The 25,283-nt window shown below is 36.9% G+C and overlaps 1 protein-coding gene across 9 annotated transcripts in view; it reads left to right on the top strand.

Moving 5' to 3' along the window:
• LOC145296075 (uncharacterized) overlaps window positions 1-25,283 on the top strand; it is a 94,546-nt gene that overhangs the window by 50,895 nt on the left and 18,368 nt on the right. For all 9 annotated transcript variants that reach the window (XM_080142201.1, XM_080142197.1, XM_080142198.1 and 6 more), the window contains one exon: window positions 23,896-24,032. In XM_080142201.1, coding sequence (XP_079998327.1) covers window positions 23,896-24,032 — 137 coding nt within the window. The remainder of the gene's footprint in view (window positions 1-23,895; window positions 24,033-25,283) is intronic.

Genomic DNA, 25,283 nt, shown 5'->3' with positions numbered 1-25,283 from the left:
AACATTTATTTGTTAAAAATATTTGTAAAAGTGAGAAATTATCAGTAAATGGTTTAGTTATTTTTTGGTTTTTTACCCATCATCCGCAAATGCTATTAAAAAAAAGTCGATAAGTCGTTATTTAAAAAGAAATTAAAAAACAAATGTCTGTAAAAGTGAGACATTATTAATAAATGTTTAGCAATTTTTTTTTTTTAGTATTGATAAAGAGCAAAACTTTTTCAAAATAAATAAATAATGTGACAAATAATCGTTTAGTTACTACGACAACGTCAGTAAATAAAAACATGTTACGTGTGCTTTGCTTGTTTTTTTTATGCTGGTCGCTATGGAACTCAACGCCCAAGGAGTACTCATTTTTATTTCGTTTTTTTAGTAAAGGAGAATTCAAATTTGCCGTTATTTTTATTTTTATTTATATACTTACAAAACTTAAAAATTTTTGAGTGAATTTTTGTGACACAGAGTGCGTTTTTATATTTACAAATCGTTTTAATTTTCAGGCAGATTTTAGTTTTATTAAAAATAATGGCACTTGTACAGTTTAGTCAAGACATTAAAAAAATGAAAATATCGAAAAAAGGTTATATTGTACGTATCCGTTTGGGACTGAAGATCTCCAAAATAAAAAAAATTCATTTAATTTGATCGAGTATTTTCTTTTGTTTTTTTTTTTACAGCAGAAAAACACGTTCTTATGAGAGCGCGTTGAAGTCAGCCATTGTGAAATTTGAAGCTGAACAACATGCCACTGGGAGATAACTCAATGTAAAGCACCGACCCCCCTCCCCCTCTTTAATTCTAGCTTTTCTTCCTAAAAATCGAACCTTTTGCTCAGTATCATAACAAATTGTTTTTTCGCTGTAAAAAAAAAAAAACTACTTGATGAAATTAAGTGAAATGTTTTTTCAGAGAACTTTGTTTCATAACGGATACGTGAAATATAACCTTTTTTCGATATTTTCATTTTTTAATGTCTTAACTAAACTGTACAAGTACCAAAATAATAATAATAAAAAAACGAGTTATATTATTTATTCATAACCAAGATTGATTTTTTTTTATGGAGAGTACATTTATTTACAAATTTTTGATATTTAAACCAAAATTTGGATTGATATATTACCAAATTAAAGCTTACAATTAAAAAGTTGGCTTTTGCTTTGGTTGAAACAGTTTTATTAAAAATATTTGATAAATAAACGCACTCTTCATAAAAAATCAATTTTGGTCGGAAATAAATAATATAACTCATTATTATTAATTTTTATTCATTTAATTATTTTTTTAATAAAAATATTAACTCAAAGATTAATTAAAGTTGTGTCAACATCATTAAGTGGTGTCCTGCCTGGTACAGGAATTGACTGCAATGGTTCTCCATCTCTCTCTCTCTCAAGGCATTCATGACTTTATTGTTCCTATTTACAATGCCTCCCCATGGGACAGAGTTAGACACCAGGGTCGTTTTTTAACATGGAGAAAAGGAACAAAAATAAAAATTGTCTCAGTCGTGAAGGATTTCTCCTCCACAGACAGAGAACAAGAAATAGAAGTGCAGCATCTGAAGAACAGATACTACACTTTGAGGTATTTATTTGCTCCCACACTGAGCAAATTAGGCACAAGGCCGATTTTTAAAGTGAGAAGTGAAGGGGAAATGGGGACCAACTCCCCGGGGAGTAGGGGAGCTGGATAGTGATAATTGGTATGAAGGGTTGCCCCTAAATAGACCAAGGTCTTATATGTGGGGTTGCGCCCACATATGGCCTTTGCTTGCAGTATCTGCCGGAACAGATACTACACTTTGATCTTTATATTTAATTTATTTCGTTTAAAGAAAAAAATACAATTAAAAAAATTCCAATATAAAATTAAAAAATTTAAAAAAGTAAAATCTCCAAAAGACAAAACAAATTTAGGCACAAGGCCCTATAAGATCTGAGGAGGGGAGTGTTGCAGGGTCTTTGTAACTAAAGTAAAAATTTGAGTCTTTGGCGACTTTACTCTTGACTGGCAACATTTACCACAATACCTCGTTCACTCTGTGGACTCTAAACTAACTAATGAAAACCCCAGCGTTTTTGCAAAAAGGATATATATATAATTTCTGTGTGTGTGCATTTTTTTTTTTTTTATTAAATAAAATGTGTGTGTGTGTGAAAAAGTTCAATTCATTGGAAAATAAAAAGTTCTTGAATTTGGAAGAAAAACAGTTCGTGTTGGGGAGTGGCAAATCTAGAAGAAATATACTAAAACAATAAAAATTCCTATCGCATTGTTAGTAAGGTCCCTCCCTGAGCTAATCTAGAAAGTTAGATCACCTACTGTTTTCCGGGGCACCGAAAACAAGCGGGGAGATCCCTAATGGGGATTGGGAAGAATTCATATCGGCTGTAGGGAGTAAAATAAATAGATTGTTAAAAACAAAAAAGGGGGAATATATTAGGTGGCGACCTTCGAGTAGGGGTTGACCAGGGGGTGATAAAAACAAAAAGATGGGGGGGGGGGTAGTGGTAGGGTAGCCTCGGAAGGTTCTCTAGTGCCAAAAAACAAACAATCGGGGGACAGGATCCCATTTGTACCACCAGTCAAAGCTTATGTTGATTTATTCATGAATTTATTGTTGCTTATCATTTTTGATGTTGCTCAGATATTCAAACTTTCAACGTATATTTCTTGCTGTCGTCCACTGCTTCTTCTACCCATGATCTTTCCTGTCAAAGCTAATATGTTTTATTCTGCTTTTTTCTGTAAGGAAGTTGTGTAAATATATAAGAAATGCACTTTTGGTTGTAAAAATCCGCTTGAACGCAAGAAGATGAAACGCACTCAGTGTCACGAAAATTCACTCAAAATTTTTTAAGTTTTGTAAATATATAAATGCAAAAAACAAAATCAGATTTGAATCCCTTCCTCCTAAAAAAAAGTGAGAAATAAAAATGTCCCCCTATCTAAAAATAAAAAAAAAAAAATAAAAATAAACTTCCTTTCGCGGACGGTACTACTAGGCCAAATTGACTTGTTTTTTGTTTTTTTTTTACTTATAAACAACTACTCGCTGGTGATAATTTTAAATGTGATATTCGTTCAAATAGACCCGAATAACCCTAACAATCAACTTTTGGGTTTGTATTACTATACACATACATTCGAAAAAGTTGTCAAAAAACAAATACATAACAAATGAATGTTATCAAAGGCAACATAAGTTACTTTTCTACCTAACTGGATAATTTTTTAGTGTTTTTATTTAATGTAACATGTTTATTCGGCTCGAAAAACATACAATGTTTATTGATGTATTTGAAAATTGCAAATGGCGGGGGACTCTCTGTTGAACATGATAAGCTTGGGAAAATGAGATAAACTAAAAAAATATACAAAATACTGTTAAAAACCCACCAAGTATATGTAAGCCTGTTATGATAACATATATTGAGTGAGTTTCTAATATTATTTTGTTTAGTTTTTTAGTTTTAACTTATTTTCCCAAACTTACCGTGTTCAACAGAGAGTCTGGCGCAGTTTTGAATTTTCTAATAACATATATTTTTTTGTTGTTTTTTTTTGTTTTGTTTTTTTGATAACTTTTAAGAATCTATGTGTATAGTAATACAAACCCCAACTTTTTAATTGTAAATCTTCATTTGATAAAAATATTAATACAAATTTTGGTTAAAATAGTTTTATTAAAAAAATAAATAAATAAATGCACTCTCGATAAAAAAAATCAATTTTGGTCACAAATAAATAATATAACTTATTATTTATTATTTCTTTTTTTTTTTTAATAAAAATATCAATTCAAAGATTAATTAAAATTGCATAAATGTATAAAAAAAGACAAAAAAAACAAAACGCTGTTTTGGTCAAAGAAATCTGCTCAAGCATACCAAGATGAAGGTTAAACCGGTGTTACTCGAAGTCTGTCCTTATCTAAGTGAATCCGGCCAGAGTCCTTATTCCCTGCTTGGTCCACTAAGTTCTATTTAAATAAATGGTATTGTCTGATCAAAATGGTACAAACATAAAAACAAATGCAAAACAAAAATTAAAATAAAATGACTCACTTTTTTTTACTTATTTAAAACTTCAGTAAGTTTTAAGAGATCAAGGGAGCTAACTCCTTCTGGAGCTAACACTTGATTCTGTTATGATTTAACTTTATATCCGAGACAGCTCTTTTAAGAATAGATGCTGTTCCCTTTATGGCTGCTATTTGTATTTCGTTACAGCTTGGTCTTCCAAAGATTGTTTCAAAGTATTTCTGAAGATTCTTTTTCATTAAGCCAGTTGCTCCGATCACAACCGGTATAATGCTTATTTCTTTCAGAGACCATGTCATTTTTAGATCATTTTTTAGGTTCTGATATTTTGTTATTTTTTCCCGTTCAGCTCTGTTAAGGCCGAAATCATTTGAAACTGTGACATCGACAATGAATGCAATTCTTTTAGGCTTGTTCCATATAACAATATCTGCTTTGATGGCCTTGTCTTTTATCTATCTGCCTGCCTGTATGTCTTTGTCATAGAACACGGTCACTTTTCCGTTTGATGTTATCGGTGGTGGTTCATGTTCCCAGATGTTCGACGATCTGTCAAGTTGCATCTCTCCGCAGATCTTCCAGTGGAGGTACTTACATACTTCGTTGTGACAAGCAGTGTAATGGGCATCTGTCAATAAGATTGGACATGCAGAAATTAGATGGCTTGGGCTTTCAATCGCTGAGTGGCAAAACCTACCACTGGCCATTTATTTGTAGGCCAGCCATTTTTTAAAATCCATTTGATCTTGCCCGGCTATAATAAGTCTTTCCTCATCAAATGGAAGTCTCCCAATCTTTAGCCATTGGAGTGAAGCATCCTTGCCTATGTACTCCTGGTTCAGCTCCTCTAGGAACTTCCCTGCTCGCTTATTTTGTTTCCATCCTTGTTTTCTTGTCTCTATCTCCACTTCGGTGTATTTTTTCCTTTTGATTCTTACAATCTGTGTCGCTGGTTTATCGTAACGTTGGTTATGTACAACTAATAAGATATAGGTTATTCGGAAGGTTAACTGATTGTTCTAATAAGGAAGTTAACTATATCGCTAATAGATATGCTCATTTTTTTTTCCCCATATAATAATTTGGGACACTAAAACAGTCGACGAATTATAAGAAAAGAAAGATATGACTATTTAAAAAAAAAACTTTTTTAAACACTTGTCTCTACTTTATTGTTATTTTCATGGCAAGTGCTCGACTGAGCTTCAATCTATGCCCCCCCCTTGCCAAACTTTCACAAGAAACACTCGTCTAGCTGAAAACACTATCAATAATTCCCCCCCACTCTTTATCTGTGCCTAAACCTAAACATAGATTCCATGAACAAAGCTTCTTTCTTAGAACTGCACGCTTGTGGAATTGTCTTCCGTTTTCCTGCTTTCCATCTGACTACAATATGATTGTCTTCAAGTCCAACGTAAACAAGTTCTTGATGAGCCGTTTCACTTAAATTAACAGATTTTACTAAAGATTAATATATTGTCCAATTGACTACTGTGCACTCTTCACCCTTATCCTCGAGTGGTCTCTGGGCCTTGATAAGTGGTGATGCCTATGTAAAAAAAAACAAAAAAACATTAATTATAAAAAAAATGTAAAAGCGACGTTGCTGTCATTTTTCTTCAACAAAACATTCGAGTAATTGTAAGAAAAAAAATTTTTTTTTTAACTACTTTATTTAATATAATCAAGTTTTATAACGTTAATAAAAAAATTTTTTTTTAACTAGTCTATTTAATATAATCAAGTTTTATAACGTTAATAACAAATTTTTTTTTTTCAACTACTTCATTTAATATAATAAAGTTTTATAACGTTAACAAAACTTTTACAAACAAGAAGGAAAAATGTGATGATACTTGCAGAAGAATTGTAATAATAATAAAAATGTTTTTGTTTTTTAATGTTTAAGCTTATATTTTTTTGTTATTATTGTTATAAAACTTTGTTACATTTACTGAATTTTCATTACTAATGATTACTATATTTTCCAATTTCTACTGTACACTCTTTAACCCTTATCCTTGAGTGGCCTATTGGCCTTGATAATTTGGTGATGCCTTTGTCAAAAAAAAAAAAATAAATAAAATAAAGTACATTTATTTATTTATTTGTGAACTGTTATCCTCAATTTATACAAATTACTCATCTCAAAGGATTCCGATAAAAATAATATATAATACTAGCGGGGAGTTGGGGCTTTGCCCAGGCGTAAAATACGCTTAAATATATTTTCATTTGTCCAGATTTCATATAAATTATTATGGAGTTGTGATTTAAAAGTAAAAATAAGTATTTAGGTACAATCAACTAGAATCGAAACCCAACCTGTAGCATTCAAAGCTGGTGACGTTACCACTATACCAACATGACACGAATATAAACCAATCAAAAATAAGCTAAGATGAATATACAAAATGTTTTACGATTTTTTTCAATTTTGATCTATTTTTGACCCCTTTAAAACTATTTTAACCGACTAAAAGCCCGTGAAGAACGGCCCATAAAAAATCCAATCCTTTGAGGCCCCTAGCGCCGCTCTGCGACTTTTAGTTTCAGAAGAGATAGAGTTTGAAAATATGGAGACACAGACATGCAGGCAGACAGACCAACGTTTATATATTAGACTGTGAGTACAAACCTGACAATGGAAGACACAATAAGAAAGAAAACTTGGATTTATAACACTAAAAAATCCAACCTTGATTGCTTTTCGGGCCCATGGTGTAGTGGATAGAGGCGTTGAATCTCTGGTTCCAGGTGGAAGATAGTGGTTTCAATCCTACTCAAAGCAGGCGAAAGGATTAGTTGGAATAAAAATGTGGTGAGACAACAACTATGGAAGGCAGTAATTGCTGAGGATGCAGTTAAGAGATTCATCATTCCTATCCCATCGTGGTTAATAACCTGACGAAGGCCAGAGAAAGTTGGCTGAAACCTGTTTAAACAATAACTATGAAGATGAGGATAACAGTCCGCAAATAAATAAATAAATTACTCATCTCAAAGGATTCTAATAAAAAATATATGATTAAATATAGTTGCAAAAAAAATTTTTGTTAAAAAAGTCGTATCCTTCTTTTCTTACAATTCTTCAAATGTTTTAGCGTCCCAAAGCTCCTATCTTTACATCATCAACGCTCTGATCCCCCATCTGACATCAATTGAAATGGATTGCTCTCGTCTTAGGGGGGCTCCATGTTTTGATAAGCTTCTAGGATTGACCTTTACTCCTGATCTGAAATGGAACACGTACATCAAGTCTGTTGCCAAGGTCGCTGGAAAAACGATAGGGTCCTTCTACCGCTCCATTAGATATCTCACTATTGATACAATTCCCCATCTGTACAAAAGCCAGGTATGTCAAAGGATGGAGTACTGATGCCACGTCTGGGCAGGAGCTGATAAAAACAGCCTATCCTGCCTTGACAGAGTACAAAATAGACTTTGTGGATTAGTGGGGGATGCCCTTTTCTCTTCCCTGCAACCTCTCTCCCACAGAAGAGACGTTGCAAGCCTGTTTTTGTTTTATCGTTACTTCCATGGCAAGTGCTCGTCTGAGCTCCAATGTCTGGTCCCCCCCCTCGCAAAGCTGTCACAAAAAACACTCGTCTAGCTGAAACCACTGTCAATAATTTTCCCCACTCTTTATTTGTGCCTAAACCAAAACGTAGATTCCATGAACAAAGCTTCTTTCTTAGAAGTGCACACCTGTGGAACTCTCTTCCGTTTGCCTGTTTCCCACCTGACTACAACTTGGATGTCTTCAAGTCCAACATAAACAAATTCCTGATAAACCGCCCCCTTAAGTAAGACACTTTATCAAATCTCCATTACTAACGATTACTATGATATTATCTCATTGGTTACTGTATACGCAATAATCCTTATCCTCGAGTGGCTTCTGGGCCTTGATAAGTGGTGACTACCATGTAAAAAAAAAAATTCTTTGTAAAAGTGGACAAATCTTTTAAGGAAACAGTTACCTCCTTTTGAACAATCAGTTACACTTCCGAATTGCCAAAATATACAAGTTAGGGTTAAGTAGCTTCCGCCATTTCCCATTGTAACCATTTTATATATTCTATTTGGTTTTGCGAAAGAGTTCAGATCATTTGTCATGCATAAAGAAAAACTTAAATGATAAATGATTCCAAGTTGTTAGCTTGGCCAATATGATGAGACCTCATTTTATACAACTGCTCTATATTTGCCTTACGTCATGGCTGATCTGTCATGGTGTTTAATTTGCCTTATTTCATGATTTCCCCTACCCCTTCTATTTGATAAAATCAAGACTTAAACTTTTTGGCCATGTCAAACGATCAACCACTGGTCATGTCAAAGTTATGCTTGGAGGGTATGTTGGAAGGCAAAAGAGGCAGAGGAAAGCCAAAGAGAAGACAGAGAGGAAATGTTTTTGATTGGCCGTCTCTCAACAGTTGGAAGTCCATCAACTAACTTGCTCTAGATCAGAAGCAATGGCGAAAAATAACTAACATGGGTTCATAATCCACACCAACTTGAAAATGTGACTCATGATAATCATGGTTTTCTTGTCTAATTTGCCTTATTCCATCACTGATCTTCCTCAAATAATTAATTTGCCTTATTTAACAGTTGGTCAGTCATCTTTGTATATATTGCATTTTTTCATGGTTGGTCAGTCATGCTTGTCTAATTTGCCCTATTTAACAGTTGGTTAGTCATGTTTGTATATATTGCCTTATTTCATGGTGGGTCAGTCATGCTTGCCTTATTTCATGGTGGGTCAGTCATGCTTGGCTTATTTCATGGTGGGTCAGTCATGCTTGCCTTATTTGCCTTATTTCATGGTGGGTCAGTCATGCTTGTCTAATTTGCCCTATTTCACGGTTGGTCAGTCATGTTTGTATATATTGCCTTATTTCATGGTTGGTCAGTCATGCTTGTCTATATTGCCTTATTTCATGGTTGGTCAGTCATGCTTGTCTAATTTGCCTTATTTCATGGTTGGTCAGTCATGCTTGTCTAATTTGCCTTATTTCATGGTGGGTCAGTCATGCTTGTCTTATTTGCCTTATTTCATGGTGGGTCAGTCATGCTTGTCTTATTTGCCTTATTTCATGGTTGGTCAGTCATGCTTGTCTTATTTCATGGTTGGTCAGTCATGCTTGCCTTATTTCATGGTTGGTCAGTCATGCTTGTCTTATTTTCCTTATTTCATGGTGGGTAAGTCATGCTTGTCTAATTTGCCCTATTTCACGGTTGGTTAGTCATGCTTGTTTATATTGCCTTATTTAATGGTTGGTCAGTCATGCTTGTCTAATTTGCCTTATTTCATGGTGGGTCAGTCATGCTTGTCTAATTTGCCTTATTTCATGGTTGGTCAGTCATGCTTTTCTTATTTGCCTTATTTAATGGTTGATCAGTCATGCTTGTCTTATTTGCCTTATTTCATGGTGGGTCAGTCATGCTTGTCTAATTTGCCTTATTTCATGGTTGGTCAGTCATGCTTGTCTTATTTGCCTTATTTCATGGTTGGTCAGTCATGCTTGTCTTATTTGCCTTATTTCATGGTTGGTCAGTCATGCTTGTCTTATTTCATGGTTGGTCAGTCATGCTTGCCTTTTTTCTTGTCTAATTTGCCTTATTCAATCACTGATCTTCCTCAAATAATTAATTTGCATTTTTTCATGGTTGGTCAGTCATGCTTGTCTAATTTGCCCTATTTAACAGTTGGTTAGTCATGTTTGTATATATTGCCTTATTTCATGGTGGGTCAGTCATGCTTGCCTTATTTCATGGTGGGTCAGTCATGCTTGCCTTATTTCATGGTTGGTCAGTCATGGTTGTCTTATTTGCCTTATTTCATGGTGGGTCAGTCATGCTTGTCTAATTTGCCCTATTTCACGGTTGGTCAGTCATGTTTGTATATATTGCCTTATTTCATGGTTGGTCAGTCATGCTTGTCTAATTTGCCTTATTTCATGGTTGGTCAGTCATGGTTTTCTTATTTGCCTTATTTAATGGTTGGTCATTCATGCTTGTCTTATTTGCCTTATTTCATGGTTGGTCAGTCATGCTAGTCTAATTTGCCTTATTTCATGGTTGGTCAGTCATGCTTGTCTTATTTGCCTTATTTCATGGTTGGTCAGTCATGCTTGTCTTATTTGCCTTATTTCATGGTTGGTCAGTCATGCTTGTCTTATTCCATGGTTGGTCAGTCATGCTTGCCTTATTTAATGGTTGGTCAGTCATGCTTGTCTTATTCCATGGTTGGTCAGTCATGCTTGTCTTATTTGCCTTATTTCATGGTGGTCAGTCATGCTTGTCTTATTTGCCTTATTTCATGGTTGGTCAGTAATGCTTGTCTTATTTCATGGTTGGTCAGTCATGCTTGCTTTATTTCATGGTTGGTCAGTCATGCTTGCCTTATTTGCCTTATTTCATGGTTGGTCACTCATGCTTGTCTAATTTGCCCTATTTCACGGTTAGTAAGTCATGCTTGTCTAATTTGCCTTATTTAATGGTTGGTCAGTCATGCTTGTCTAATTTGCCTTATTTCATGGTTGGTCAGTCATGCTTGTCTAATTTGCCTTATTTCATGGTGGGTCAGTCATGCTTATCTTATTTGCCTTATTTCATGATTGGTCAATCATGCTTTTCTTATTTGCCTTATTTAATGGTTGGTCAGTCATGCTTGTCTTATTTGCCTTATTTCATGGTGGGTCAGGCATGCTGGCCTTATTGGCCTTATTTCATAGTTGGTCAGTTATGCTTGTCTTATTTCATGGTTGGTCAGTCATGCTTGCCTTATTTCATGGTTGGTCAGTCATGCTTGTCTAATTTGCCCTATTTCACGGTTGGTAAGTCATGCTTGTCTAATTTGCCTTATTTCATGATTGGTCAATGATGCTTTTCTTATTTGCCTTATTTAATGGTTGTTCAGTCATGCTTGTCTTATTTGCCTTATTTCATGGTGGGTCAGTCATGCTGGTTTTATTGGCCTTATTTCATAGTTGGTCAGTTATGCTTGCCTTATTTCATGGTTGGTCAGTCATGCTTGCTTATTTCATGGTTGGTCAGTCATGGTTGTCTTATTTGCCTTATTTCATGGTGGGTCAGTTATGCTTGTCTAATTTGCCTTATTTCATTGTGGGTCAGTCATGCTGGTCTTATTGGCCTTGTTTCATGGTTGGTCAGTTATGCTTGCCTTATTTCATGGTTGGTCAGTCATGCTTGCCTTATTTCATGGTTGGTCAGTCATGGTTGTCTTATTTGCCTTATTTCATGGTGGGTCAGTCATGCTTGTCTAATTTGCCTTATTTCATGGTTGGTCAGTCATGGTTGTCTTATTTGCCTTATTTCATGGTTGGTCAGTCATGCTTGTCTTATTTCATGGTTGGTCAGTCATGCTTGTCTTATTTGCCTTATTTCATGGTTGGTCAGTCATGCTTGTCTTATTTCATGGTTGGTCAGTCATGCTTGCCTTATTTCATGGTTGGTCAGTCATGCTTGCCTTATTTCATGGTTGGTCAGTCATGCTTGTCTAATTTGCCTTATTTCATGGTGGGTCAGTCATGCTGGTCTTATTGGCCTTATTTCATGGTTGGGCAGTCATGCTTGCCTTATTTCATGGTTGGTCAGTCATGGTTGTCTTATTGGCCTTATTTCATGGTGGGTCAGTAATGCTTGTCTAATTTGCCTTATTTCATGGTTGGTCAGTCATGCTTGTCTTATTTCATGGTTGGTCAGTCATGCTTGTCTTATTTGCCTTATTTCATGGTTGGTCAGTCATGCTTGTCTTATTTCATGGTTGGTCAGTCATGCTTGTCTTATTTCATGGTTGGTCAGTCATGCTTGCCTTATTTCATGGTTGGTCAGTCATGCTTGTGTAATTTGCCTTATTTCATGGTTGGTCAGTCATGCTTGTCTAATTTGCCTTATTTCATGGTTGGTCAGTCATGCTTGTTTATATTGCCTTATTTCATGGTGGGTCAGTCATGCTTGTCTAATTTGCCTTATTTCATGGTTGGTCAATCATGCTTTTCTTATTTGCCTTATTTAATGGTTGGTCAGTCATGCTTGTCTTATTTGCCTTATTTCATGGTTGGTCAGTCATGCTGGTCTTATTGGCCTTATTTCATAGTTGGTCAGTTATGCTTGCCTTATTTCATGGTTGGTCAGTCATGCTTGCTTATTTCATGGTTGGTCAGTCATGGTTGTCCTATTTGCCTTATTTCATGGTGGGTCAGTCATGCTTGTCTAATTTGCCTTATTTCATGGTGGGTCAGTCATGCTTTTCTTATTGGCCTTATTTCATGGTTGGTCAGTTATGCTTGCCTTATTTCATGGTTGGTCAGTTATGCTTGCCTTATTTCATGGTTGGTCAGTCATGCTTGCCTTATTTCATGGTTGGTCAGTCATGGTTGTCTTATTTGCCTTATTTCATGGTGGGTCAGTCATGCTTGTCTAATTTGCCTTATTTCATGGTTGGTCAGTCATGCTTGTCTTATTTCATGGTTGGTCAGTCATGCTTGTCTTATTTGCCTTATTTCATGGTTGGTCAGTCATGATTGTCTTATTTGCCTTATTTCATGGTGGGTCAGTCATGCTTATCTTATTTGCCTTATTTCATGGTGGGTCAGTCATGCTTGTCTTATTTGCCTTATTTCATGGTGGGTCAGTCATGCTTGTCTAATTTGCCCTATTTCACGGTTGGTCAGTCATGTTTGTATATATTGCCTTATTTCATGATGGGTCAGTCATGCTTGTCTAATTTGCCTTATTTCATGGTTGGTCAGTCATGCTTGTCTATATTGCCTTATTTCATGGTTGGTCAGTCATGCTTTTCTTATTTGCCTTATTTCATGGTTGGTCAGTCATGCTTGTTTTATTTGCCTTATTTCATGGTGGCTCAGTCATGCTTGTCTAATTTGCCTTATTTCATGGTTGGTCAGTCATGCTTGTCTTATTTGCCTTATTTCATGGTTGGTCAGTCATGCTTGTCTTATTTCATGGTTGGTCAGTCATGCTTGTCTTATTTCATGGTTGGTCAGTCATGCTTGTCTTATTTGCCTTATTTCATGGTGGGTCAGTCATGCTTGTCTAATTTGCCCTATTTCACGGTTGGTCAGTCATGCTTGTTTATATTGCCTTATTTAATGGTTGGTCAGCCATGCTTGTCTAATTTGCCTTATTTCATGGTGGGTCAGTCATGCTTGTCTAATTTACCTTATTTAATGGTTGGTCAGTCATGCTTGTCTTATTTGCCTTATTTCATGATGGGTCAGTCATGCTTGTCTTATTTGCCTTATTTCATGGTGGGTCAGTCATGCTTGTCTAATTTGCCTTATTTCATGGTTGGTCAGTCATGCTTGTCTTATTTGCCTTATTTCATAGTGGGTCAGTCATGCTGGTCTTATTGGCCTTGTTTCATGGTTGGTCAGTTATGCTTGCCTTATTTCATGGTTGGTCAGTCATGCTTGCCTTATTTCATGGTTGGTCAGTCATGGTTGTCTTATTTGCCTTATTTCATAGTGGGTCAGTCATGCTTGTCCAATTTGCCTTATTTCATGGTTGGTCGGTCATGCTTGTCTTATTTGCCTTATTTCATTGTTGGTCAGTCATGCTTGTCTTATTTCATGGTTGGTCAGTCATGCTTGTCTTATTTGCCTTATTTCATGGTGGGTCATTCATGCTTGTCTAATTTGCCTTATTTCATGGTTGGTCAGTCATGCTTGTCTAATTTGCCTTATTTCATGGTGGGTCAGTCATGCTTGTCTTATTTGCCTTATTTCATGGTGGGTCAGTCATGCTTGTCTTATTTGCCTTATTTCATGGTTGGTCAGTCATGCTTGTCTTATTTCATGGTTGGTCAGTCATGCTTGCCTTATTTCATGGTTGGTCACTCATGCTTGTCTTATTTGCCTTATTTCATGGTGGGTAAGTCATGCTTGTCTAATTTGCCCTATTTCACGGTTGGTCAGTCATGCTTGTTTATATTGCCTTATTTAATGGTTGGTCAGTCATGCTTGTCTAATTTGCCTTATTTCGTGGTGGGTCAGTCATGCTTGTCTAATTTGCCTTATTTCATGGTTGGTCAGTCATGCTTTTCTTATTTGCCTTATTTAATGGTTGGTCAGTCATGCTTGTCTTATTTGCCTTATGTCATGGTGGGTCAGTCATGCTTGTCTAATTTGCCTTATTTCATGGTTGGTCAGTCATGCTTGTCTTATTTGCCTTATTTCATGGTTGGTCAGTCATGCTTGTCTTATTTCATAGTTGGTCAGTCATGCTTGCCTTATTTCTTGTCTAATTTGCCTTATTCCATCACTGATCTTCCTCAAATAATTAATTTGCATTTTTTCATGGTTGGTCAGTCATGCTTGTCTAATTTGCCCTATTTAACAGTTGGTTAGTCATGTTTGTATATATTGCCTTATTTCATGGTGGGTCAGTCATGCTTGCCTTATTTCATGGTGGGTCAGTCATGCTTGCCTTATTTCATGGTGGGTCAGTCATGCTTGCCTTATTTCATGGTTGGTCAGTCATGCTTGTCTTATTTGCCTTATTTCATGGTGGGTCAGTCATGCTTGTCTAATTTGCCCTATTTCACGGTTGGTCAGTCATGTTTGTATATATTGCCTTATTTCATGGTTGGTCAGTCATGCTTGTCTAATTTGCCTTATTTCATGGTTGGTCAGTCATGCTTGTCTAATTTGCCTTATTTCATGGTTGGTCAGTCATGGTTTTCTTATTTGCCTTATTTAATGGTTGGTCATTCATGCTTGTCTTATTTGCCTTATTTCATGGTTGGTCAGTCATGCTAGTCTAATTTGCCTTATTTCATGGTTGGTCAGTCATGCTTGTCTTATTTGCCTTATTTCATGGTTGGTCAGTCATGCTTGTCTTATTTGCCTTATTTCATGGTTGGTCAGTCATGCTTGTCTTATTTCATGGTTGGTCAGTCATGCTTGCCTTATTTCATGGTTGGTCAGTCATGCTTGTCTTATTCCATGGTTGGTCAGTCATGCTTGTCTTATTTGCCTTATTTCATGGTGGTCAGTCATGCTTGTCTTATTTGCCTTATTTCATGGTTGGTCAGTAATGCTTGTCTTATTTCATGGTTGGTCAGTCATGCTTGCTTTATTTCATGGTTGGTCAGTCATGCTTGCCTTATTTGCCTTATTTCATGGTTGGTCACTCATGCTTGTCTAATTTGCCCTATTTCACGGTTGGTAAGTCATGCTTGTCTAATTTGCCTTATTTAATGGTTGGTCAGTCATGCTTGTCTAATTTGCCTTATTTCATGGTTGGTCAGTCATGCTTGTCTAATTTGCCTTATTTCATGGTGGGTCAGTCATGCTTATCTTATTTGCCTTATTTCATGATTGGTCAATCATGCTTTTCTTATTTGCCTTATTTAATGGTTGGTCAGTCATGCTTGTCTTATTTGCCTTATTTCATGGTGGGTCAGGCATGCTGGTCTTATTGGCCTTATTTCATAGTTGGTCAGTTATGCTTGTCTTATTTCATGGTTGGTCAGTCATGCTTGCCTTATTTCATGGTTGGTCAGTCATGCTTGTCTAATTTGCCCTATTTAACGGTTGGTAAGTCATGCTTGTCTAATTTGCCTTATTTCATGATTGGTCAATGATGCTTTTCTTATTTGCCTTATTTAATGGTTGGTCAGTCATGCTTGTCTTATTTGCCTTATTTCATGGTGGGTCAGTCATGCTGGTTTTATTGGCCTTATTTCATAGTTGGTCAGTTATGCTTGCCTTATTTCATGGTTGGTCAGTCATGCTTCCTTATTTCATGGTTGGTCAGTCATGGTTGTCTTATTTGCCTTATTTCATGGTGGGTCAGTTATGCTTGTCTAATTTGCCTTATTTCATTGTGGGTCAGTCATGCTGGTCTTATTGGCCTTGTTTCATGGTTGGTCAGTTATGCTTGCCTTATTTCATGGTTGGTCAGTCATGCTTGCCTTATTTCATGGTTGGTCAGTCATGGTTGTCTTATTTGCCTTATTTCATGGTGGGTCAGTCATGCTTGTCTAATTTGCCTTATTTCATGGTTGGTCAGTCATGGTTGTCTTATTTGCCTTATTTCATGGTTGGTCAGTCATGCTTGTCTTATTTCATGGTTGGTCAGTCATGCTTGTCTTATTTGCCTTATTTCATGGTTGGTCAGTCATGCTTGTCTTATTTCATGGTTGGTCAGTCATGCTTGCCTTATTTCATGGTTGGTCAGTCATGCTTGCCTTATTTCATGGTTGGTCAGTCATGCTTGTCTAATTTGCCTTATTTCATGGTGGGTCAGTCATGCTGGTCTTATTGGCCTTATTTCATGGTTGGTCAGTCATGCTTGCCTTATTTCATGATTGGTCAGTCATGGTTGTCTTATTGGCCTTATTTCATGGTGGGTCAGTAATGCTTGTCTAATTTGCCTTATTTCATGGTTGGTCAGTCATGCTTGTCTTATTTCATGGTTGGTCAGTCATGCTTGTCTTATTTGCCTTATTTCATGGTTGGTCAGTCATGCTTGTCTTATTTCATGGTTGGTCAGTCATGCTTGTCTTATTTGCCTTATTTCATGGTTGCTCAGTCATGCTCGTCTTATTTGCCTTATTTCATGGTTGGTCAGTCATGCTCGTCTTATTTCATGGTTGGTCAGCCATGCTTGCCTTATTTCATGGTTGGTCAGTCATGCTTGCCTTATTTCATGGTTGGTCAGTCATGCTTGTGTAATTTGCCTTATTTCATGGTTGGTCAGTCATGCTTGTCTAATTTGCCTTATTTCATGGTTGGTCAGTCATGCTTGTTTATATTGCCTTATTTCATGGTGGGTCAGTCATGCTTGTCTAATTTGCCTTATTTCATGGTTGGTCAATCATGCTTTTCTTATTTGCCTTATTTAATGGTTGGTCAGTCATGCTTGTCTTATTTGCCTTATTTCATGGTTGGTCAGTCATGCTGGTCTTATTGGCCTTATTTCATAGTTGGTCAGTTATGCTTGCCTTATTTCATGGTTGGTCAGTCATGCTTGCTTATTTCATGGTTGGTCAGTCATGGTTGTCCTATTTGCCTTATTTCATGGTGGGTCAGTCATGCTTGTCTAATTTGCCTTATTTCATGGTGGGTCAGTCATGCTTTTCTTATTGGCCTTATTTCATGGTTGGTCAGTTATGCTTGCCTTATTTCATGGTTGGTCAGTTATGCTTGCCTTATTTAATGGTTGGTCAGTCATGCTTGTCTTATTTGCCTTATTTCATGATGGGTCAGTCATGCTTGTCTTATTTGCCTTATTTCATGGTGGGTCAGTTATGCTTGTCTAATTTGCCTTATTTCATTGTGGGTCAGTCATGCTGGTCTTATTGGCCTTGTTTCATGGTTGGTCAGTTATGCTTGCCTTATTTCATGGTTGGTCAGTCATGCTTGCCTTATTTCATGGTTGGTCAGTCATGGTTGTCTTATTTGCCTTATTTCATGGTGGGTCAGTCATGCTTGTCTAATTTGCCTTATTTCATGGTTGGTCAGTCATGGTTGTCTTATTTGCCTTATTTCATGGTTGGTCAGTCATGCTTGTCTTATTTCATGGTTGGTCAGTCATGCTTGTCTTATTTGCCTTATTTCATGGTTGGTCAGTCATGCTTGTCTTATTTCATGGTTGGTCAGTCATGCTTGCCTTATTTCATGGTTGGTCAGTCATGCTTGCCTTATTTCATGGTTGGTCAGTCATGCTTGTCTAATTTGCCTTATTTCATGGTGGGTCAGTCATGCTGGTCTTATTGGCCTTATTTCATGGTTGGTCAGTCATGCTTGCCTTATTTCATGATTGGTCAGTCATGGTTGTCTTATTGGCCTTATTTCATGGTGGGTCAGTAATGCTTGTCTAATTTGCCTTATTTCATGGTTGGTCAGTCATGCTTGTCTTATTTCATGGTTGGTCAGTCATGCTTGTCTTATTTGCCTTATTTCATGGTTGGTCAGTCATGCTTGTCTTATTTCATGGTTGGTCAGTCATGCTTGTCTTATTTGCCTTATTTCATGGTTGCTCAGTCATGCTCGTCTTATTTGCCTTATTTCATGGTTGGTCAGTCATGCTCGTCTTATTTCATGGTTGGTCAGCCATGCTTGCCTTATTTCATGGTTGGTCAGTCATGCTTGCCTTATTTCATGGTTGGTCAGTCATGCTTGTGTAATTTGCCTTATTTCATGGTTGGTCAGTCATGCTTGTCTAATTTGCCTTATTTCATGGTTGGTCAGTCATGCTTGTTTATATTGCCTTATTTCATGGTGGGTCAGTCATGCTTGTCTAATTTGCCTTATTTCATGGTTGGTCAATCATGCTTTTCTTATTTGCCTTATTTAATGGTTGGTCAGTCATGCTTGTCTTATTTGCCTTATTTCATGGTTGGTCAGTCATGCTGGTCTTATTGGCCTTATTTCATAGTTGGTCAGTTATGCTTGCCTTATTTCATGGTTGGTCAGTCATGCTTGCTTATTTCATGGTTGGTCAGTCATGGTTTTCCTATTTGCCTTATTTCATGGTGGGTCAGTCATGCTTGTCTAATTTGCCTTATTTCATGGTGGGTCAGTCATGCTTTTCTTATTGGCCTTATTTCATGGTTGGTCAGTTATGCTTGCCTTATTTCATGGTTGGTCAGTTATGCTTGCCTTATTTCATGGTTGGTCAGTCATGCTTGCCTTATTTCATGGTTGTCTTATTTGCCTTATTTCATGGTGGGTCAGTCATGCTTGTCTAATTTGCCTTATTTCATGGTTGGTCAGTCATGCTTGTCTTATTTCATGGTTGGTCAGTCATGCTTGTCTTATTTGCCTTATTTCATGGTTGGTCAGTCATGATTGTCTTATTTGCCTTATTTCATGGTGGGTCAGTCATGCTTATCTTATTTGCCTTATTTCATGGTGGGTCAGTCATGCTTGTCTTATTTGCCTTATTTCATGGTGGGTCAGTCATGCTTGTCTAATTTGCCCTATTTCACGGTTGGTCAGTCATGTTTGTATATATTGCCTTATTTCATGGTTGGTCAGTCATGCTTTTCTTATTTGCCTTATTTCATGGTTGGTCAGTCATGCTTGTTTTATTTGCCTTATTTCATGGTGGCTCAGTCATGCTTGTCTAATTTGCCTTATTTCATGGTTGGTCAGTCATGCTTGTCTTATTTGCCTTATTTCATGGTTGGTCAGTCATGCTTGTCTTATTTCATGGTTGGTCAGTCATGCTTGTCTTATTTCATGGTTGGTCAGTCATGCTTGTCTTATTTGCCTTATTTCATGGTGGGTCAGTCATGCTTGTCTAATTTGCCCTATTTCACGGTTGGTCAGTCATGCTTGTTTATATTGCCTTATTTAATGGTTGGTCAGCCATGCTTGTCTAATTTGCCTTATTTCATGGTGGGTCAGTCATGCTTGTCTAATTTACCTTATTTAATGGTTGGTCAGTCATGCTTGTCTTATTTGCCTTATTTCATGATGGGTCAGTCATGCTTGTCTTATTTGCCTTATTTCATGGTGGGTCAGTCATGCTTGTCTAATTTGCCTTATTTCATGGTTGGTCAGTCATGCTTGTCTTATTTGCCTTATTTCATAGTGGGTCAGTCATGCTGGTCTTATTGGCCTTGTTTCATGGTTGGTCAGTTATGCTTGCCTTATTTCATGGTTGGTCAGTCATGCTTGCCTTATTTCATGGTTGGTCAGTCATGGTTGTCTTATTTGCCTTATTTCATAGTGGGTCAGTCATGCTTGTCCAATTTGCCTTATTTCATGGTTGGTCGGTCATGCTTGTCTTATTTGCCTTATTTCATTGTTGGTCAGTCATGCTTGTCTTATTTCATGGTTGGTCAGTCATGCTTGTCTTATTTGCCTTATTTCATGGTGGGTCATTCATGCTTGTCTAATTTGCCTTATTTCATGGTTGGTCAGTCATGCTTGTCTAATTTGCCTTATTTCATGGTGGGTCAGTCATGCTTGTCTTATTTGCCTTATTTCATGGTGGGTCAGTCATGCTTGTCTTATTTGCCTTATGTCATGGTTGGTCAGTCATGCTTGTCTTATTTCATGGTTGGTCAGTCATGCTTGCCTTATTTCATGGTTGGTCACTCATGCTTGTCTTATTTGCCTTATTTCATGGTGGGTAAGTCATGCTTGTCTAATTTGCCCTATTTCACGGTTGGTCAGTCATGCTTGTTTATATTGCCTTATTTAATGGTTGGTCAGTCATGCTTGTCTAATTTGCCTTATTTCATGGTGGGTCAGTCATGCTTGTCTAATTTGCCTTATTTCATGGTTGGTCAGTCATGCTTTTCTTATTTGCCTTATTTAATGGTTGGTCAGTCATGCTTGTCTTATTTGCCTTATGTCATGGTGGGTCAGTCATGCTTGTCTAATTTGCCTTATTTCATGGTTGGTCAGTCATGCTTGTCTTATTTGCCTTATTTCATGGTTGGTCAGTCATGCTTGTCTTATTTCATAGTTGGTCAGTCATGCTTGCCTTATTTCTTGTCTAATTTGCCTTATTCCATCACTGATCTTCCTCAAATAATTAATTTGCATTTTTTCATGGTTGGTCAGTCATGCTTGTCTAATTTGCCCTAGTTAACAGTTGGTTAGTCATGTTTGTATATATTGCCTTATTTCATGGTGGGTCAGTCATGCTTTCCTTATTTCATGGTGGGTCAGTCATGCTTGCCTTATTTCATGGTTGGTCAGTCATGCTTTTCTAATTTGCCCTATTTCACGGTTAGCCAGTCATGTTTGTATATATTGCCTTATTTCATGGTTGGTCAGTCATGCTTGTCTAATTTTCCCTATTTAACAGTTGGTCAGTCATGTTTGTATATATTGCCTTATTTCATGGTGGGTCAGTCATGCTTGTCTTATTTGCCTTATTTCATGGTGGGTAAGTCATGCTTGTCTAATTTGCCTTATTTCACGGTTGGTCAGTCATGCTTGTTTATATTGCCTTATTTAATGGTTGGTCAGTCATGCTTGTCTAATTTGCCTTATTTCATGGTGGGTCAGTCATGCTTGTCTTATTTCATGGTTGGTCAGTCATGCTTGCCTTATTTAATAATTGGTCAGTCATGGTTGTCTTATTTACCTTATTTCATGGTTGGTCAGTCATGCTTGTCTTATTTCATGGTTGGTCAGTCATGCTTTTCTTATTTGCCTTATTTCATGGTTGGTCAGTCATGCTTGTCTTATTTGCCTTATTTCATGGTTGGTCAGTAATGCTTGTCTTATTTCATGGTTGGTCAGTCATGCTTGCCTTATTTGCCTTATTTCATGGTTGGTCACTCATGCTTGTCTAATTTGCCCTATTTCACGGTTGGTAAGTCATGCTTGTCTAATTTGCCCTATTTCACGGTTGGTAAGTCATGCTTGTCTAATTTGCCTTATTTAATGGTTGGTCAGTCATGCTTGTCTAATTTGCCTTATTTCATGGTGGGTCAGTCATGCTTGTCTTATTTGCCTTATTTCATGATTGGTCAATCATGCTTTTCTTATTTGCCTTATTTAATGGTTGGTCAGTCATGGTTGTCTTATTTGCCTTATTTCATGGTGGGTCAGTCATGCTTATCTTATTTGCCTTATTTCATGGTGGGTCAGTCATGCTTGTCTTATTTTCCTTATTTCATGGTTGGTCAGTCATGCTTGTCTAATTTGCCCTATTTCACGGTTGGTCAGTCATGTTTGTATATATTGCCTTATTTCATGATGGGTCAGTCATGCTTGTTTATATTGCCTTATTTCATAATGGGTCAGTCATGCTTGTCTAATTTGCCTTATTTGATGGTTGGTCAGTCATGCTTGTCTATATTGCCTTATTTCATGGTTGGTCAGTCATGCTTTTCTTATTTGCCTTATTTCATGGTTGGTCAGTCATGCTTGTTTTATTTGCCTTATTTCATGGTGGGTCAGTCATGCTTGTCTAATTTGTCTTATTTCATGGTTGGTCAGTCATGCTTGTCTTATTTGCCTTATTTCATGGTGGGTCAGTCATGCTTGTCTTATTTGCCTTATTTCATGGTTGGTCAGTCATGCTTGTCTTATTTCAAGGTTGGTCAGTCATGCTTGCCTTGTTTCAGGGTTGGTCAGTCATGCTTGTCTTATTTGCCTTATTTCATGGTGGGTCAGTCATGCTTGTCTAATTTGCCCTGTTTCACGGTTGGTCAGTCATGCTTGTTTATATTGCCTTATTTAATGGTTGGTCAGCCATGCTTGTCTAATTTGCCTTATTTCATGGTGGGTCAGTCATGCTTGTCTAATTTGCCTTATTTAATGGTTGGTCAGTCATGCTTGTCTTATTTCATGGTTGGTCAGTCATGCTTGTCTAATTTGCCTTATTTCATGGTTGGTCAGTCATGCTTGTCTAATTTGCCTTATTTCATGGTTGGTCAGTCATTCTTGTCTTATTTGCCTTATTTCATGGTTGGTCAGTCATGCTTGTCTTATTTGCCTTATTTCATAGTGGGTCAGTCATGCTGGTCTTATTGGCCTTGTTTCATGGTGGGTCAGTTATGCTTGCCTTATTTCATGGTTGGTCAGTCATGCTTGCCTTATTTCATGGTTGGTCAGTCATGGTTGTCTTATTTGCCTTATTTCATAGTGGGTCAGTCATGCTTGTCTAATTTACCTTATTTCATGGTTGGTCAGTCATGCTTGTCTTATTTGCCTTATTTCATGGTTGGTCAGTCATGCTTGTCTAATTTGCCTTATTTCATGGTTGGTCAGTCATGCTTGTCTTATTTCATGGTTGGTCAGTCATGCTTGTCTTATTTGCCTTATTTCATGGTTGGTCAGTCATGCTTGTCTTATTTGCCTTATTTCATGGTTGGTCAGTCATGCTCGTCTTATTTCATGGTTGGTCAGTCGTGCTTGCCTTATTTCATGGTTGGTCAGTCATGCTTGCCTTATTTCATGGTTGGTCAGTCATGCTTGTCTAATTTGCCTTATTTCATGGTGGGTCAGTCATGCTGGTCTGATTTGCCTTATTTCATGGTTGGTCAGTCATGCTTGTTTATATTGCCTTATTTCATGGTTGGTCAGTCATGCTTGTCTTATTTGCCTTATTTCATGGTTGGTCAGTCATGCTTGTCTTACTTCATGGTTGGTCAGTCATGCTTGTCTTATTTGCCTTATTTCATGGTTGGTCAGTCATGCTTGTCTTATTTGCCTTATTTCATGGTGGGTCAGTCATGCTTGTCTAATTTGCCCTATTTCATGGTTGGTCAGTCATGTTCGTATATATTGCCTTATTTCATGGTTGGTCAGGTATGCTTGTTTATATTGCCTTTTTTCATGGTTGGTCAGTCATGCTTGTTTATATTGCCTTATTTCATGGTTGGTCAGTCATGCTTGTCTAATTTGCCTTATTTCATGGTTGGTCAGTCATGCTTGTCTATATTTCCTTATTTTATGGTTGGTCAGTCATGCTTTTCTTATTGCCTTATTTCATAGTTGGTCAGTCATGCTTGTTTATATTGCCTTATTTCATGGTTGGTCAGTCATGCTTGTCTTATTTGCCTTATTTCATGGTGGGTCAGTCATGCTTGTCTTATTTGCCTTATTTCATGGTTGGTCAGTCATGCTTGTCTTATTTGCCTTATTTCATGGTTGGCCAGTCATGGTTGTATATATTGCCTTATTTCATGGTTGGTTAGTAATGCTTGTATAATCTGCCTTATTTTATGATTGTCTAATTTGCCCAATGATATTGTTAATCTGTCACTGATCTATCATGCATTTCTTGTTTGCTTTATTCTACCACTGATCTGATTTGCCTTATTCCATTGATGAGGTATCATGCACAACTAGTCTGCCTTATTCTATTTCAGACTGCAATGTGAAAATAACAGGGGTGTACTTGCTCAAATATCTGAGCAATGCATCTGTCACAAGTCATGTGGTGTCACTGAAGAAGACTTTAATAGTCCTTGTCACACATGCACACAGCTGGAAGGCAATTCTTCAGGTGAGTATATAACATTTCTTTTTTTTTTCATTCCAAGTGAAACACATCGCCGCTTGAAATGTAAGCAATTACTATTTGGGATCATGTCTAATGGGTGACTTTGGAGAGTCTTTTCTTCCTTGTTTATTGAATATTGTGATTCATTTGAATGAGTCTCTTAATCTTGATTGTTATAACAACATTCTGACCTTCTGGACTCGGTTTTATTTCATTCGGTAACTGAGAAAATTTGTCAGATTGAACCCTGTCAGCACTCCTTATGCAACATCTGTTCAGTACAGTGTCATATATAGGCAAATAGATGGTGTATCCATGGGCTTAGTCCTTCGACCAAAAATGGCGAATATTTTTGTGGGTTTTTATGAGAAAGAATAATCTCGACCTATAAATCCTTCAGCCTACTTTTGTTATGCAGACGACACATTTTGCCTCTTTAATTGGCAAATGGAGGCAGATAAGTTCTTCTCCTTACTCAATAGCATGCATCAACGTTAAAATATATTTAGGAAGGATAAAGTGAAGTCCACTTTAGGTTTACTTGATGTATATTGGTAACGAAAACCCCATTAAGTTAGTTTACATCCATTTAGCATAAACCTAGATATCTGTTCACATTACACGTAAACTTCAGCCTGTACAGTACAGTCAAGCAAGCAGGGAGGAAATTCCAAAGTTTGCTATCTAAGGAAAGAATCTATTAGAGTAGAAGGTGTTCTGGCATCTAGGGATTTCAACAGTGATGAGGTAGGATTTTACTCCTTATAGCGTTAATTAGGAGTATGTACGTTGAAGATTGACAAGTGCTATGAGTTCATCTGAGCATTTCTATTAAAGTGCTTGTAAAATAGAAACAGGGATGTGACACTACTATGATGGGACAGAGGTTGTAGCTTGGCCGGTATTGTGAGATCTATTTTTTTTTTTTTTTTTTTTTTGGACCTTGTGAGAGACTAATGGTAGATGCACGAGCCCAGATGTGGTAACAATACTCCACGTATAGGCAAATAGTGGCTTTGTAAGGATATAGAATGCCCTCTGGCATGAGTAATTTTCTCGCATGATAGAGGGAACCTACCTTATCTTTAAAAGTGAGAATGTGTGTGCGAGTACAATTTTCAACTTATATACTCAACAAATTTTGAATCTAGAGTTTAGTATATAATAAAACTTTTGGGTTTGTATTACTGTACACATAGATTCGAAAAAGTTGTCAAAAAACAAATATATAAATAAATGTTATCAAAGGCAAGA

Source organism: Euprymna scolopes, chromosome 16 (genome assembly GCF_053919585.1).
Source record: "Euprymna scolopes isolate OS-2025 chromosome 16, ASM5391958v1, whole genome shotgun sequence".
Taxonomy (NCBI): domain Eukaryota; kingdom Metazoa; phylum Mollusca; class Cephalopoda; order Sepiida; family Sepiolidae; genus Euprymna; species Euprymna scolopes.
This window is presented reverse-complemented; position numbering and strand designations above follow the sequence as displayed.